The following is a 17594-nucleotide window of genomic DNA, read 5'->3' as shown; positions in this document are numbered from 1 at the left end:
GGTTGGGTCTAATTGTGCTGCTGTCCTGGGGCTCTGTAGGGTGTGTTTGTGAACAGAGCCCCAGGACCAGCTTGCTTAGGGGACTCTTCTCCAGGTTCATCTCTCTGTAGGTGATGGCTTTGTTATGGAAGGTTTGGGAATCGCTTCCTTTTAGGTGGTTATAGAATTTAATGGCTCTTTTCTGGATTTTGATAATTAGTGGGTATCGGCCTAATTCTGCTCTGCATGCATCATTTGGTGTTCTACGTTGTACACTGAGGATATTTTTTCAGAATTCTGCATCTCTCTCTCTCTGTGTGTGTCTCTCTGTATCTCTGTCTCTCTCTGTCTGTGTATCTCTCTCTCTCTCGTTCGTTCGTTTTGACTGTGTTGTAATTAGTTTTATTCTAATTGATTGGATGTTCTGGTCCAGGCTTCAGTGTGTTAGTAGAACAGGTTTGTGAACTCAGCCCCAGGACCAGCTGGATGGGGGGACACTTTTCTTTGCTTAGCTCTTGGCATTGCAGGACTTGGTAATGATATGAGAGGAGGTAACTGTATTTTAGATGTTTCCAAAACTGAATTGCTCTTTTTTTTTGTTATTATTAGTGGACATTGGCCTAATTCTGCCCTGCATGCATTGTTTGTAGTTTTCCTCTGGACATGTAGGAGAATCTTACAGAAGTCTGCATGCAGGGTTTCAATGGGGTGTTTGTCCCATTTGGTGAAATCTTGTTTTGCAAGTGGACCCCACACCTCGCTGCCATGAAGTGCAATTGGTTCAATGACTCATTCAATTCGTTTTAGCCAAATTTTAATCAGTATTTGAATTTGTTTAATGGCGTAGAATGCCCTGCGTGCTTTCTCGCTCAGTTCATTCACTGCCTCATTAAGGTGTCCAGTTGAGCTTATGTTTAAACCTATGTAATTGTAGTGGTGTGCAGTACTCAATTTATTTTGTACCAATTGACAACTTTGGTCTAATTCCCTGAGATCTGGATCTTCTCTGGAAAATCATTGTTTTAGTATTTTGGGGGTTTACTGCCAGGGCCCAGGTCTGGAAGTACTGCTCCAGCAGGTCCAGGATCTGCTGTAGGCCATGTGCTGTGGGTGACAGCAGGCATAGGTCATCTGCGAAGAGCAGGCATTTATCCTCTAAATTGTGGAGACTAACACCAGGGGCTTTTTCTAGAATAGTGGCCAATTTGTTGATGTAAATATTGAAGAGTGCAGGGCTCAGATGGCAACCCTGGCGAAGGCCCCGCCCCTGGTTTAAGAATTCTGTTGTTTTCTTCCCAATTTGAATGCTGCACGTATTGCCAGTATACATTTATTTAATTATGTCATGTTTTACCCCCTACAACACTTTCAGTAACTTTGTAGAACAGTCCTGTATGCCAAATAGAATCAAATGCTTTTTGGAAGTCGATAAAGCAAGTGTATATTTTGGTATTATTTTGGTGGACATGTTTATCTATCAGGGTGTGTAGGGTGTAAATATGATCAGTTGGGCGATGTTTTGGTATAAATCCAATTAGACTTTTACTCAAGACATTGTGCTTACTAAGGAAGTTTAGAACTCTTACATTTATAATACTACAGAAAACCTTCCCCAGGTTACTGTTCACACAAATGCCTTTAATTATTAGGGTCAACTTTGTCTCTGTTCTTAAAGATTGGGGTTATGAGTCCAGATGTCAGGGAAATAACCTACACTCAGGATCAGATTAAACAGTTTTAATACAGCCAATGCAAATGTAACACTAGTGAGTTTGAGCATCTCATTTAGCATGCCATCAGGTCTGCATGCCTTTTTATATTTGAGGGCAGGACGTTTCTTATAGAGCTCCTGGTCAGTAATTGGGGAGTCCAGTTGATTTTGATTGTCCTTTATAGCTTTTTCTAATCCATTCAATTTCTCATGAATTTGGCGTTTTTCTGCGTTTGTGTCAATTTGAACGGTGTTGTGGAGTGTCCATATCTCTCTCGCTTTCTACCCTTCCTCATCAACTATCTCCCTTCCTCATTCTCCCTCCCATCTTTCTCTCCCTAGCGGAGGAGTGCAGTATCGGTTCTGCCACAGACCTGACAGAGACCAGCAGTATGGTGGATGGAGACTGGACCATGGTGGATGAGAACTTCTCTGCTCTCAGTCTGACCCACTCTGAGCTGGAACACATCTCCATGGAGCTGGCTAACAAGGGACCACACAAGTCCCAGGTCCAGCTACGGTAAGCCTGTCCTGCCACTCACAGACAGGATTTCTACTTCTATTTGACAGCCCAATCAGAGCGACAGAGAGGGTTTACCTTAAGGAATCATTTCCCCTTGGTAAAGGAATAATTCAAGAGTTTTATGGTAGCTTGAAGGCATGTAAAGCAGAAAGTCTCCAGTTACCACGGAGACGACCTGAACATCTCTTATCAAAGAGAGAGTTTTTATTCTGGGAGATCACATAATAGAACTTCTACATTCAAGACTGTAGAAACAATTTGATTCATAAGATAAAACACCTTTTTCGTTTTCTCAACTTGTTTCTATTACTTTCTAGCACATCCAGCTAACTGACAGTTAGCCAACTAGCTACAGTAGCTTTGTAGCCATGGATTGTGCACCTTCCATTAGCTTTGTAGCTAGCTGGTGGATGTTTCCCCTTTGAAACCAGGACAGAGGAAAGCAACATTCACCTCCAAATATGATTTATATTGATATCCATACTGAAAGAAAGGGTGATACCTCTATCCATACTGAATGAAAGGGGATACCTCTATCCATACTGAATGAAAGGGGATACCTCTATACATACTGAATGAAAGGGGATACCTCTATCCATACTGAATGAAAGGGGATACCTCTATCCATACGGAATGAAAGGGGGATACCTCTATCCATACTGAATGAAAGGGGATACCTCTATCCATACTGAATGAAATGGGATACCTCTATCCATACTGAATGAAAGGGGATACCTCTATCCATACTGAATGAAAGGGGATACCTCTATCCATACTGAAAGAAAGGGTGATACCTCTATCCATACTGAATGAAAGGGGATACCTCTATCCATACTGAATGAAAGGGGATACCTATATCCATACTGAATGAAAGGGGATACCTCTATCCATACTGAATGAAAGGGGATACCTCTATCCATACTGAATGAAAGGGGATACCTCTATCCATACTGAATGAAAGGGGATACCTCTATCCATACTGAATGAAAGGGGATACCTCTATCCATACTGAATGAAAGGGGATACCTCTATCCATACTGAATGAAAGGGGATACCTCTATCCATACTGAATGAAAGGGGATACCTCTATCCATACTGAATGAAAGGGGATACCTCTATCCATACTGAATGAAAGGGGATACCTCAATCCATACTGAATGAAAGGGGGATACCTCTATCCACACTGAATGAAAGGGGGATACCTCTATCCATACTGAATGAAAGGGGATACCTCTATCCATACTGAATGAAAGGGGGATACCTCTATCCATACTGAATGAAAGGGGATACCTCTATCCATACGGAATGAAAGGTGATACCTCTATCCATACTGAATGAAAGAGGATACCTCTATCCATACTGAATGAAAGGGGATACCTCTATCCATACTGAATGAAAGGGGGATACCTCTATCCATAATGAATGACGCACTTAAAACCTCTCTGGGATATGTGGGACGGTAGCGTCCCACTTGGCCAAAAGCCAGAGAAAATGCAGAGCGCCAAATTCAAATAAAAATCAGACTTTCATGAAACAAAAGAGAGAAAACATATTTCAACCCTGCAGGCGCGACACAAAACGCAGAAATAAAAATATAATTCATGCATTACCTTTGACGAGCTTCTTCTGTTGGCACTCCAATATGTCCCATAAACATCACAAATGGTCCTTTTGTTCGATTAATTCCGTCCATATATATCCAAATGTCCATTTATTTGGCGAGTTTGATCCAGAAAAACACCGGTTCCAACTTGCGTTGCGCAAGTGACTACAAAATATCTCAAAAGTTACCTGTAAACTTAGCCAAAACATTTCAAACTACTTTTGTAAGACAACTTTAGGTATTTTTTTAAAGTAAATAATCGATCAAATTGAAGACTGGATGATCTGTGTTCAATACAGGAAGAAAACAAACTGACGCATGCTTTCTGGTCATGCGCCTCTATCAAACAGTACACATGAAGTGACCCTCGTTCAAGATGGCCGTACTTCTTCATTACACAAAGGAATAACCCCAACCAATTTCTAAAGACTGGTGACATCCAGTGGAAGCGATAGGAACTGCCAACAAGTCCCTTAGAAATCTGGATTCCCAATGAAAACACATTGAAAAGAGTGACCTCAAAACAACAAAAGAAAATCGGAAAGGTTTGTCCTCGGGGTTTCGCCTGCTACATAAGTTCTGTTATACTCACAGACACGATTCAAATAGTTTTAGAAACTTCAGTGTTTTCTATCCAAATCTACTAATAATATGCATTTCTTGTCTTCTGGGGATGAGTAGCAGGCAGTTGAATTTGGGCATGCTTTTCATCCAAAATTCCAAATGCTGCCCCCTATCCTAGAGAAGTTTTAAGGGACCTCAGGGGCACCCTTAACTTTGTCATTTAATTTAAGGGAGAAATTTGCCTTAACCTCTTGGAACTCCCCATACCGGATCCGGTATCAGGAATACAGACTCAAGCTCATTACCATAACGCAACGTTAACTATTCATGAAAATCGCAAATGAAATGAAATAAATATGCCATCTCGCAAGCTTAGCCTTTTGTAAACAAAACTGTCATCTCAGATTTTCAAAATATGCTTCTCAACCATAGGAAAACAATAATTTGTGTAACAGTAGCTAGCAAACAAAGGATTTAGCGTTAGCATTAGCGTTAGCATCCAGCACGCAACATTTCAACAAAAACATAAAAGCCTTCAAATAAAATCATTTACCTTTGAAGAACTTCTGATGTTTTCAATGAGGATACTCTCAGTTGGATAGCAGATGCTCAGTTTTTCCAAAAAGATTCTTTGTGTATTAGAAATAGCTCCGTTTTATACATCACATTTGGCTACCAAAAAAAAACCGAAAATTCAGTCCTCAAAACGCGAACTTTTTTCCAAATTAACTCCATAATATCGACTGAAAACATGGCAAACGCTGTTTAGAATCAATCATCAAGGTGTTTTTCACATATCTCTTCATTGATACATCGTTCTTGGACACATGCTTTCTCCCCTGAATCAAATGGTAAAGTGGAAGCAGCTGGCAATTGCGCACCGAATTCGACGCAGGACACCAGGCGGACACTTGGAAAATGTAGTCTCTTATGGTCAATCTTCCAATGATATGCCTACAAATACGTCACAATGCTGCTAAGACCTTGGGCGAACGACAGAAAGTGTAGGCTCATTCCTTGCGCAATCACAGCCATATAAGGAGACAATGGAAAACAGAGCTTCAGAAATTCTGCTAATTCCTGGGTGATGCATCATCTTGGTTTCGCCTGTAGAATGAGTTCTGGGGCACTTACAGACAAAATCTTTGCAGATTCTGAAACTTCAGAGTGTTTTCTTTCCAAAACGGTCAAGAATATGCATAGTCGAGCATCTTTTCGTGACAAAATATCGCGCTTAAAACGGGAACGTTTTTTATCCAAAAATGAAATAGCGCCCCCAGAGATCCAACAGGTTAAAATGTTTTGTGCAACTTATTTCAAAGTTAAGAACATTTTAAGGGAAAATATGAGGGGAACATTTACTTAAGATGCAAACGGGCCCTGTACTTTAATATTTATGTTTCACAACTTTAACTTCACTACATTCCTAAAGACAATGATGTACTTTTTTTTCTCCATACAGTGCCTTGCGAAAGTATTCGACCCCTTGAACTTTGCGACCTTTTGCCACATTTCAGGCTTCAAACATAAAGATATAAAACTGTATTTTTTTGTGAAGAATCAACAACAAGTGGGACACAATCATGAAGTGGAACGACATTTATTGGATATTTCAAACTTTTTTAACAAATCAAAAACGGAAAAATTGGGCGTGCAAAATTATTCAGCCCCCTTAAGTTAATACTTTGTAGCGCCACCTTTTGCTGCGATTACAGCTGTAAGTCGCTTGGGGTATGTCTCTATCAGTTTTGCACATCGAGAGACTGACATTTTTTCCCATTCCTCCTTGCAAAACAGCTCGAGCTCAGTGAGGTTGGATGGAGAGCATTTGTGAACAGCAGTTTTCAGTTCTTTCCACAGATTCTCGATTGGATTCAGGTCTGGTCTTTGACTTGGCCATTCTAACACCTGGATATGTTTATTTTTGAACCATTCCATTGTAGATTTTGCTTTATGTTTTGGATCATTGTCTTGTTGGAAGACAAATCTCCGTCCCAGTCTCAGGTCTTCTTCCAGAATGGTCCTGTATTTGGCTCCATCCATCTTCCCATCAATTTTAACCATCTTCCCTGTCCCTGCTGAAGAAAAGCAGGCCCAAACCATGATGCTGCCACCACCATGTTTGACAGTGGGGATGGTGTGTTCAGCTGTGTTGCTTTTACGCCAAACATAACGTTTTGCATTGTTGCCAAAAAGTTCAATTTTGGTTTCATCTGACCAGAGCACCTTCTTCCACATGTTTGGTGTGTCTCCCAGATGGCTTGTGGCAAACTTTAAACAACACTTTTTATGGATATCTTTAAGAAATGGCTTTCTTCTTGCCACTCTTCCATAAAGGCCAGATTTGTGCAATATACGACTGATTGTTGTCCTATGGACAGAGTCTCCCACCTCAGCTGTAGATCTCTGCAGTTCATCCAGAGTGATCATGGGCCTCTTGGCTGCATCTCTGATCCGTCTTCTCCTTGTATGAGCTGAAAGTTTAGAGGGACGGCCAGGTCTTGGTAGATTTGCAGTGGTCTGATACTCCTTCCATTTCAATATTATCGCTTGCACAGTGCTCCTTGGGATGTTTAAAGCTTGGGAAATCGTTTTGTATCCAAATCCGGCTTTAAACTTTTTCACAACAGTATCTCGGACCTGCCTGGTGTGTTCCTTGTTCTTCATGATGCTCTCTGCGCTTTTAACAGACCTCTGAGACTATCACAGTGCAGGTGCATTTATACGGAGACTTGATTACACAGAGGTGGATTGTATTTATCATCATTAGTCATTTAGGTCAACATTGGATCATTCAGAGATCCTCACTGAACTTCTGGAGAGAGTTTGCTGCACTGAAAGTAAAGGGGCTGAATAATTTTGCACGCCCAATTTTTCAGTTTTTGATTTGTTAAAAAAGTTTGAAATATCCAATAAATGTCGTTCCACTTCATTTTTGTGTCCCACTTGTTGTTGATTCTTCACAAAAAAATACAGTTTTATATCTTTATGTTTGAAGCCTGAAATGTGGTAAAAGGTCGCAAAGTTCAAGGGGGCCGAATACTTTCGCAAGGCACTGTATATTTTCCCTGATACCCAAAACTACCCATTATGTTTTGAATGCGTGAACGATCAAATTCACACACTTATCAAGAGAACATCCCTACTGCTTCTGAATCTGGTGCTCATTAAACACAAACGCTTCATTTGTAAATGATGTCTGAGTGTTGACGTGTGCCCCTGGCTATCTGTAAATTACATTTGTTTTAAAAAATGGTGCCGTCTGGTTTGCTTAAGTTAAGGAATTTGAAATTATTTAAACTTTTTTACTTTTGATACTTAAATATATTTTATAAATTACAATTACTGTTGATACTTAAGTTTAAAACTAAATACTTTCACACTTCTCCTCAAGCAGTTTTTTACTTGAGTCATTTTTCTATGAAAGGTATCTTTAACTTTTACTCAAGTATGACAATCAAGTACTTTTTTTCTACTACTGCTACTAATACTCCTCCACCCCATTTCCCAACCCAACCTAGACGTATGGCTGCGGTGACATATTTGTTTGTGTCTGTGTGTTGGTTTCATATGTAGGTTTGCGTATATATCTTGTGTGATTTTGTCAGCCTTAGCTTGTGTATCCTTAAGTATGTTTCCCTGGCCTCAGATGAACTAAATGGAGAATCTCCATTGACCATATGCTTCTTAGTGCTGGGCTAAGCTTACTCTGTGTCTGGGAAACCAGTCCCTTATGGAGCATGCCTTTTTTATAGCTGATCTCTCTCTGTCCTCAGGTACCTCCTGCATGTGTTCATGGAGGCTGGCTGTCTGGAGTGGTGTGTTGTGATTGGTCTGATCCTGAGAGAGGCCACAGTCATTAAGCAGGTGGTCAACTTCCTGGACAGCCCCGAGGTTCCTCATGAGACCGTCCAGAGTGTCCGCTCCGGCCTGCTAGGGGTCGACGCATGGGCCTCCACTGACTGGTCAGTGTCTCTGTTAGTCTTTGTCGCTCGCTCGCTCTGTCTGTCTGTCGCTCACGTACATAGGCCCAATGTCATAATTGGTAAAGGGTTTTCTAATGATCAATCAGCCTTTTAAAAATGATACACTTGGATTAGCTAACACAACGTGCCATTGGAACACAGGAGTGATGGTTGCTGATAATGGGCCTCTGTACGTCTATGTAGATATTCCATTAAAAATCCACCGTTTCCAGCTACAATAGTCATTTACAACATTAACAATGTCAACACTGTATTTCTGATCAATTTGATGTTATTTTAATGGACAAAAAATGTGCTTTTCTTTAAAAAACAAGGACATAGTGTATATGTTTACAAAAAATATATTTTGGGGGGATTGGAAATGATGCAGACAATTACATTGATGGAAGCCACAATATATCTGCATTATTAAAACTGATTTGTATTCATCCAGAACACTAGTGGAACTGTAGTGTAAAGGATGTTACATATTCTATAGCAAGGGCACAGTGAAGTTCATGAATGTTGTGAGCTTGATACTGACTCCCCATTCTCTCCACTCCCTGTAGCCTGGGCTATAAGCCCTTCCTGAACATGATCCAGCCCCAGCTACAGAAGCTCATAGAAACTTCTGTAGAGCAGATCCAGCCTGAAGCCTTCCTGCCAGGGGCTTCCAACTCGAAGCTGTCTGAGCCCCAGCCCGGAGGCCCCAGTGCGGAAGATAGTAGGGGGCCTGCTCTCCTGGGTCTGGCCCTTCCTTTGGAGCCCTCTGGGGGGTTAGGGACAGAGGACGGCGGAGTTCCAGAGGAGCAGGAGGAACAGGCGGTGGACGAGGGGGTGTACGACTGCACTCTGTCCTGACATGCCCAGTCCTGACCTGAGTCATGTTCATTAGGCACCAAACGGAAGAAAATGGACTGTAACAGTTAGGGACTGACTATATTGACTTAAACTTTTTGCTACGGTAAGCCCTGATGAATACAGCCCTTTTCTGACCTCTGACCTTGCTGGGCGGGCGTGATGGGACACGGGATGAGGAAGAGAGACACTGGAAGTCTCAGACTAAACTCTGTGTGTCTGGAACCAGTTTGTTGACTGATGTGGACTCTGATATTGTCCATTGTGTGTGAGACTGTGTGTGTCATGGTATTGTGTGTATTACTACACTGTGTGTGTAACATTTGGAAGCCTCAAATGCAAGAGGACATTCTCTCCAGTCCGGATACTCGTTCATCCCGGTGGTGGAGCAGGGTCAGTGAGTGAGTGGGCTCTTGTGTTTTAAGAGTGTCAGTATTGTCCAGTTGATTATGGAGTTGAGTCATTGCAGACATCGTTAGTCAGGACACAGCCGATTCATAACAAACAAAAAATCTTACCTAAAATAGAGATATGATCAATGACGTGCTTCTAACCTCCTATTTATTTTGCTCCAAGTAAACATTTTTTTTTTAAGAAATTTGCTCACAGACAAGAATTTACCAGACTGAGTTTGGGCTAGTCAGGCTTTATTCTGGGACTAAAGCAGGCAGTTTGTGTTGCAAGTTAGCATTTTACCAAAATATGCTTTTCAGATCAGAGAAATGCTGTCTGGGTTATAGTGTCTAGATAAAAATGTTAGATCGCCGTGACGACGTGCTGGGCAAAAAGCATCCGGGTTATTGTCTGTCAGACCTGTCACATATTAAGCTTAATTGGCTCATTCCACATTACAGAAAGTTCAACCTATAACTGTATATTTTTGTCACAGTTTGTGCAACTGAGTTCAGATATAACTTTTTGCAAGGAATCGCCCCTGAAATGTGCTGGACAAGTTCTGAGATGCACTGAATGAAGTGTGTGTGTGTTACCTCCGACTGTACCGTGGATTTAAAGAAATGTACTGATGCCTTGGTCAATTATGTGATATTATTCTACAACATTACTTCATGAGACGATGTCAGTCCCCTCTCTAAGATATTAAAGACTAGTGTGAGAATTCTGTTGGAGGAGAGAGAAGACGTGTGTGTGATGAACTGGATTGGAGGTGAATGATATTGACGAGGGCCTGACCAGGCCTCAACCAAACCATGACTGACCCCTGAAGGGAGAATCTACCATTCTTTGAGGACAAACCAAATTATTATGGCCATCCTGACCTGCGTCTTTACACACATGCTTTAGGATTGGCTCTAGAATTGAAGCATTACTGTTCAGTTGGCTTCCGTCATGCTGGAGGATCCAAACTGAGACAAACTATATTCATAATTCACTTTGTGTTGATGTCATGCCAGATAATTTTTATTTGCCCCATTTTTAAATAGAGAAAACACCAACTGATGCACACTTTGGTGTTAATTCAATGTCACATTTCAGTATCGTTTTCTTAAGGTAGGATTGTGTTGGTCTCTACTTAGCAATGGCTGTGGAGTTGAATAGGTCCTATACTATTTAATGTATTCTGACATTGTTTCTATAAGAATTTAAGTCTGTAAGGGCTTGGTTGTTATCACCATGGTAACATGGCAGTAACATACCAAAATCTCGATCATGTAAAACTGAAAACATCCCCAACACTGACGCTGCTTTCAGAAGCAGCTCCTGTGTGTATGATGTGGAACAGTAAAGACTAAGTACAGTATCCTCACATGGAATCTTTTATGATCGTCAGTATTATTATTTATTGGTTGTGGTGTTATTGCTAATGGGAAAATGTTAGCCTTCATTATTCATTTAAATTGTTTTATTTCGGCTATATCAAAGCAACTAAAACAGAACTATTTGCTTTTGCCTCAACTTGTACTGTAGTCGTTCTCAGGCCCAGCGCCCAGGTCAATATCCTGTCACCTGACCAGCATAGAGCTCTCTCAGGCCCAGGTCAATATCCCGCCACCTGACCAGCACAGAGCTCTCAGGCCCAGCGCCCAGGTCAATATCCCACCTCCTGACCCAGCATAGAGCTCTCAGGCCCAGCGCCCAGGTCAATATCCCGCCACCTGACCAGCACAGAGCTCTCAGGCACAGCGCCCAGGTCAATATCCCGCCACCTGACCAGCACAGAGCTCTCAGGCCCAGGTCAATATCCCGCCTCCTGACCAGCACAGAGCTCTCAGGCCCAGGTCAATATCCTGTCACCTGACCAGCATAGAGCTCTCTCAGGCCCAGGTCAATATCCCGCCTCCTGACCAGCACAGAGCTCTCAGGCCCAGCGCCCAGGTCAATATCCCGCCACCTGACCAGCATAGAGCTCTCAGGCCCAGGTCAATATCCTGTCACCTGACCAGCAAAGAGCTCTCAGGCCCAGGTCAATATCCCGCCACCTGACCAGCATAGAGCTCTCTCAGGCCCAGGTCAATATCCTGTCACCTGACCAGCATAGAGCTCTCTCAGGCCCAGGTCAATATCCTGTCACCTGACCAGCATAGAGCTCTCTCAGGCCCAGGTCAATATCCCGCCTCCTGACCAGCATAGAGCTCTCTCAGGCCCAGGTCAATATCCCGCCTCCTGACCAGCATAGAGCTCTCTCAGGCCCAGGTCAATATCCCGCCTCCTGACCAGCATAGAGCTCTCAACCTTCAAACGGGAATCAATGGTGAAACAGCCACATCCATTTGTGATTTTACAACAACGGTTACTATTTTTTCCCCCTCTGACATCATTGCACACGTGACAGAAGAGCTTAATATGTACTGCCTTGTTTTCACCATGCTGCACGACGCTCCTCAGCAACAACGGTGGTGGGGCGGCCAGTGGCGCCACCCTACTGCAGATGCCATCTTTAACGGCCGGCAAAACTCTGGCTCATATCCACAAAGCACCTGAGTACGAACGCTGATCTAGGAACAGGGCCCCGTGTATTCATTGAGCTCTAAATGAAAATATTGGTCCTGGATCAGCTGTTTCTCCAGACAATTGTTAGTGCTCTGTGAACACAGCGGTTTTCTTTACTGTGTGTATTCTATATCAGCTAGGTTCAGTACATTAATGGTCTCCACTTACCTACAGTACATCACTGTTAAACTGTGCAATTCTGAAGCGTTGCTTTGTTTCAGCTTTTAAATTTTTTTGTATTTACATTCAATTCCACATGTTTTACTGTCACTCATACCAACCAAAACGTTTGTACTTTAAACATTAGTTTGCCTCAGCTCACTGTGCTTGTAGTGTGTATTTGTAAACATTTTGCTGCAGCTCACTGCTTGTAGTTTGTATTTGCCTCTATTCTGATTGTATTGTTCTGCAGCGTTGTTTTTACGAGAACCTCTTTGGCCGTGACTGTACACTAGCCTGAGTCCCAGACTGGTTCGTGCCGTCCTACTGTACCAACTCCATTTCTGTCATTGTCATGTTGGCAACACGGCACAAACAGAACTGGGACGCCAGTTAACTACACAGCATCGATGTGCTTCTATACCATCTGTCCTCTGCTGCCAGTACAGTAGATGCAGTAGCTTACTGTCTGCTCTCAAGCCCACAACAAACCCCAGCTGTGAAGTTTACCTAACGTAATAAGGTTGTTGTTGGCTAACCAAAGACATGTTCTGAGGCCTTGGGTCAACGTGACTTGAGTGCTTGTATATGCAGAGGTAAAATGAACCCCTCTGATGAAAGATATAACCATAGCTGCTTTAAACACATTTTTCAGTTAGTACTTAAGACAGTTTATCGATATTCTGATTATACACATTTCATGTTTCCATCTGAGGACTAGAAGTCTATTGTTTCGTGTGTCTGTCTCTGCTGTTGGGGAAAAGCATGATGACAGCGGTACTCTTTTCATACAAAATCTGTATGAAGGACGTCTTTTGTTTTCCTTCATATTGTAAAGAATAGCATATCTGGACGCAGTAACATTCCCTGGGTCACGATAGGTGGACATCTTCCATGCAGTGTACAGTATTAGATACTGTTTCTTGTACAATTTGCCTTTTCTACTCATTTTGGTTTTCTAATTTTTCCTGTACATAAACAATAAATTATTTTTTAAAACCAAGGCCATTTTATTTGTATTTCCTGCATTACCATTGATATTTAATTTTTGTTAAAGACAACTAAAAGCAACATGTATTACATGGTGGTAAATCACTGGACACAAGTGTTAATTTCAAGTTTATTTTTTTAATCAAAATACCCTGTTACACAATTCCCCAAATCAACCATGTTAATCCCATCTGGGATTACATTACTGATTTTGAAAAGGTTAGATGTAACCCTCCCAGTTGACAAATGAATCAAATAAAAAATTTACAAAAGTATGATTGCTTTTAAATAATTAACATGTTATACAAAACTGCACTTTATTCAGTGACCCAAGAGTACACGGCAGTTAAAATAGGCATAGATACTGTAGGTGAGTTGCATCGAACATGTCCCAGCAAACACTCAATCACTCAAACGTGGATGCATTTCAGTTACCACTTTTCCAACTGAAGTGCAGGTAAATGTTTCCTTTATTCAGGCATATTAAAGAATTTAAGGAAAATAAAGTAGATCCTTTCTCACAATCATTCTACAAAATTAACATTTGAGACCCATAAATGGTTTCAATGAAATGTTTCACCTTAATATTGGTATTGAAAAAGGACGAGGCTCGAGAAATGTCAGTATCATATTTACAGTAACAATGTTTGCTTGAATTGAGTGGGGATTTATGCCAGGATTCAATCTGATCGCGTTTTGGCAGCAATGCACCATTTTAATGGAAATGCATTATTGAAGCAACATGTAGCCAGCGTTTACCACGAACGAGTGAACATTGCCGACAAGGTGCGATCAGATTGATTCCCTGCATTACTTTTTTGTTTGTTTGTAAAATCATAAATGTTATGATAAATGACTGCATAAGAAAAGTTTGACAGTACTGACAAATGTCATTACCATAAACCAAAAATCACTTTACAATTTCAACAGAGCATGAGCAGCAACACAGTTATGTTGAGAAATCCATACAAAACATGAAGTTGTATTTTTAAGAAGGCAGTGTACAGTATACGCTTGAGTCAACGGGAAGGTTTGGGGTAGTGAACCTGAACATTAGTCACCAATCGTTTTGTAATTACAGAATCAGGACCTACGGGGATATTTCTTAACCTAAATTACAGATCCCACCATACTTGATAGAAATAAATCAATACATTTTCTAAACGTTTAAATTACACCTGTATATTTGTTTCATCCATCAGGCCTGAGCTGTTGATATACCTCTGATTAAGGTGGCTGCCTATTCCCTGTATTAGTGCACTACTTTTATACGGCTCTTGTCAAAAGCAGCCAATAGGGTGCAAGTTCAGGCATAAACAAAACTTCATTAAACGATGCCACTAGCTAAAGGTCTTTAGACGTGTGCTCGTTAGTTTCCTCCTTTCCTCTCAAGAAAAACATCACCTTGTATTCATCATGCATATTTAAGAGTATACTGGGTTGTGTTTTTCACCACAGTGATGGATATGACAAATTGTTTTTTTAAACCCTTAAAACTACATAATTTACAAAATGTTGCTGTACAATCCTGCTAAGACCTTCTTTTTTTTTTTACAGGTAAGTGCATGTGGCAAGAACCCCTTATGTCTAAGATGCATGACGCCAACCGATCCCTCTAGCCTACAACCATGTGGCATTCTAGAACCTAGAAAGCACCATCCTTTCACCTGCTCAGAGAGAGAGAGGATGCATCGCTGGATTCAAAACAAGGCGACTGTTCAACACAAACTGGTACTAGCCACAGCAGTGTAGTCCAAGAGACTGCCCAAATCAACACTCCAGTTGCCTAGTAACAATCCTTATCAAACCTCAAGTACCGGTCAGTCTTCACAAAACCCCAAATACCTACTTCATAGAGGTAACACATCGAGCCATCGCTGAGAACCATGAAGTAGGGCTGCACGATATGGGGAAAAAAACGAATTTGTGATAAACACTGAACTTTTGTAATCAAATAAAATGTGCTGCTTGAGTAACGGGGTGGGGCTTGGTGTGGAAAGCAGGAGAGACGACAGTAAACTATTAGCCGCGTGTAACAACCGTTTCAAAATATTGCAAATTATATTAATTATGAAGACTTCACCATGCAGGTACAGAGAAAATAGCTTGGCTTTATTCATAAAGTAGGAGTACTGATCTCGGATCAGGTCCCCCTCTATCCATATAATTGTATTTGTTATGACCTAAAAGGCTAAACTGATCCTGTTGCAGCACTCTGACTCTTTATGAACACAGACCCTGCGCAACCTCAGTGTTCGCAGGAGCTGCTGTCCTGCAGTCAAACACCATGATGTTCTAAACCGGGTTGGGGGTCAATTCAGGAACTATGTGCAAGAGTCTGACCCACTCACCGCAGGCTTCAACCCACTCACCGCAGGCTTCAACCATCGGAATAAACTTATTAGAACACCAGAAAGGGTGTTGTCCGTCTGTTTTATGACATCAGCAACTAGTATTATAATATCCGACTGTAAAATATTGATATACACCTTGCACATGATGGGCAAAAACACACCATGTGAAGTAGGATTTTTTTTTTTTAAACCCATTTGACTGTTCAACTGTTAACAGGAAGTACCATTGATGAGGGACATCAATAGGACAAAATTAATTGGAGTTGGTGAGGTGTTGTTTTGAAAAAGGGCCACAGCATTAAAACAACTGCCTTGTTGCAGTTGTTTAGGAGGTTAGAGCACTGTGGTTCAGAGTTTGAGGAAAATGTCAAAAGCACCATTAGTTTATGACTGAGTTGAAGAGAACCAAACTATCTAAATCAGTGTGTTTCTTGATGGACAGAAAATACGTTTAAAATCGCAATACCCAGCTAAAATATTTATTAATTCAGTGATGAGTTAATTGCTTAATTTCTATTTTCGACATTGCCATCACTCGTTAAAACAAGTCAAAATATCCTGGCACATTAGCGAGCTCACCGTAAGTAAATCACACAAAAGGCTTTCACTTTACTGGAACAATTCAATCCTGTTCGCCTTCAGACTACTGTACTGGCCTTGACATCTTAACGAATTTCGACTTCCGTAGGTTTTTTGTGTTTGTTTCTTATTTAAAATGTAAAAACATGAAACGGTTCATTTTGTAAGGAAATAACACTGTAGCCTTTTAACTGAACTAGTGAGTGATGCTGAAGACCTCGTGCTTGTTGCCAGAGATGGAACATGCAAGGCCATACATGCAAAACAGTTTGTCAGAGAGCGAGAAGAAAAATAGTTGTTTTTTTTGTAACTACCTATTTACCCTCATCCTCACAATAAAGGAACTCTACTGAACACTGGTTGACCGTTCCCTAGTCCTACTGTTACTGTTTATAAGGACCGTTCCCTAGTCCTACTGTTACTGTTTATAAGGACCGTTCCCTAGTCCTACTGTTAATGTTTATAAGGACCGTTCCCTAGTCCTACTGTTACTGTTTATAAGGACCGTTCCCTAGTCCTACTGTTACTGTTTATAAATAATGTTGCTTTAATGTCCCTCCTGTTAGCTATTGACACAGTGATGGTCGGGTCTCTCAAATGTGTGTGTGGAAGCAGGCCCAACAACGGGCCCAGTATTTCAAGTATGGGTAAATGTGGTAGGTGCCTCCCAGTGTGTACATCTGATAGGCCTAGGTGTCAGTATCGGTACATGTGATAGGTGGAGACCCAGGAAGAGGGGAAGGCCCATTTAGGGAACCTCTTCAGCATGTCCTCTAGCTGAACAGTCCTCTGGTCCTCTCCAAAGAAGTAATGAGATGAGATGGCTACTGAGATCATTCCCTCTGGGCCTGACGGATCCTCTTCTCTGGGAGGCTGGAGAGGAGAAATATATATATATATATATATACACATATTAAAACACACAATCATATATGGACAGTGTTTCCCCTATATTCACAAATCGTTGCCGCCACTCCAACAAATTATTTATTTCATTTTCAGTGTAAACCAAAGACTAAAACCAAGTAAGTAGAAAATATAATTGACCAACATATTTTTTAAATAAGATCATCTTTGAGAACTAACAACCACCAAAATAAAAACTAGACAGCCAGGGAGAATCTGACATAAACAATGTCATGCATACTCCCAGTCGATATTCACGTCATAAGATCCCCTAGACCACGCCCACCAATCAGTCTTTCCAATTGATTCCCCTGAAAAAGAGCCAACTTCTTTGTAGATTTTTAAATCATACAGAAATCGAAAAACTGCAATGTACATCAAACCAGGTCAAAAATCCCAAAACTCTAGTTTGCTCTGCTCCCACATAGGGAAATAGAGCCTGTGGGCAGAGCCC

General features: G+C 41.3%; 2 protein-coding genes across 4 annotated transcripts in view; one reads left to right on the top strand and one right to left on the bottom strand.

The window, feature by feature from the left end:
• The window catches only part of LOC139422725 (guanine nucleotide exchange factor subunit RIC1-like), a 94826-nt gene extending 81695 nt beyond the window's left edge, over positions 1–13131 (top strand). For both annotated transcript variants that reach the window (XM_071174032.1, XM_071174033.1), the window contains 3 exons: positions 2033–2210; positions 8157–8345; positions 8915–13131. In XM_071174032.1, the coding sequence (XP_071030133.1) occupies positions 2033–2210; positions 8157–8345; positions 8915–9206 (659 nt within the window). In that variant the 3' untranslated portion in view covers positions 9207–13131. The remainder of the gene's footprint in view (positions 1–2032; positions 2211–8156; positions 8346–8914) is intronic.
• A 286-nt stretch (positions 13132–13417) lies between these two features.
• LOC139422724 (endoplasmic reticulum metallopeptidase 1-like) overlaps positions 13418–17594 on the bottom strand; it is a 48357-nt gene continuing 44180 nt past the window's right edge. Inside the window, exons 16-17 of one of the 2 annotated variants that reach the window (XR_011635752.1) lie at positions 15791–17107; positions 13418–15750 (exon numbers count right to left, since the gene is read on the bottom strand). Coding sequence is in view for 1 of the 2 variants with exons in the window: in XM_071174031.1 (XP_071030132.1) it covers positions 16931–17107 (177 nt within the window). In the remaining variant the exon portion in view is untranslated. Of the gene's footprint in view, positions 17108–17594 lie in introns of both variants that reach the window. The other variant, XM_071174031.1, reaches the window with a different exon arrangement.

This window comes from Oncorhynchus clarkii, chromosome 12, assembly GCF_045791955.1.
Source record: "Oncorhynchus clarkii lewisi isolate Uvic-CL-2024 chromosome 12, UVic_Ocla_1.0, whole genome shotgun sequence".
NCBI classification, from domain to species: domain Eukaryota; kingdom Metazoa; phylum Chordata; class Actinopteri; order Salmoniformes; family Salmonidae; genus Oncorhynchus; species Oncorhynchus clarkii.
The sequence above is the reverse complement of the archived record's forward strand: the minus strand, read 5'-3'. Positions and strand labels throughout refer to the sequence as shown.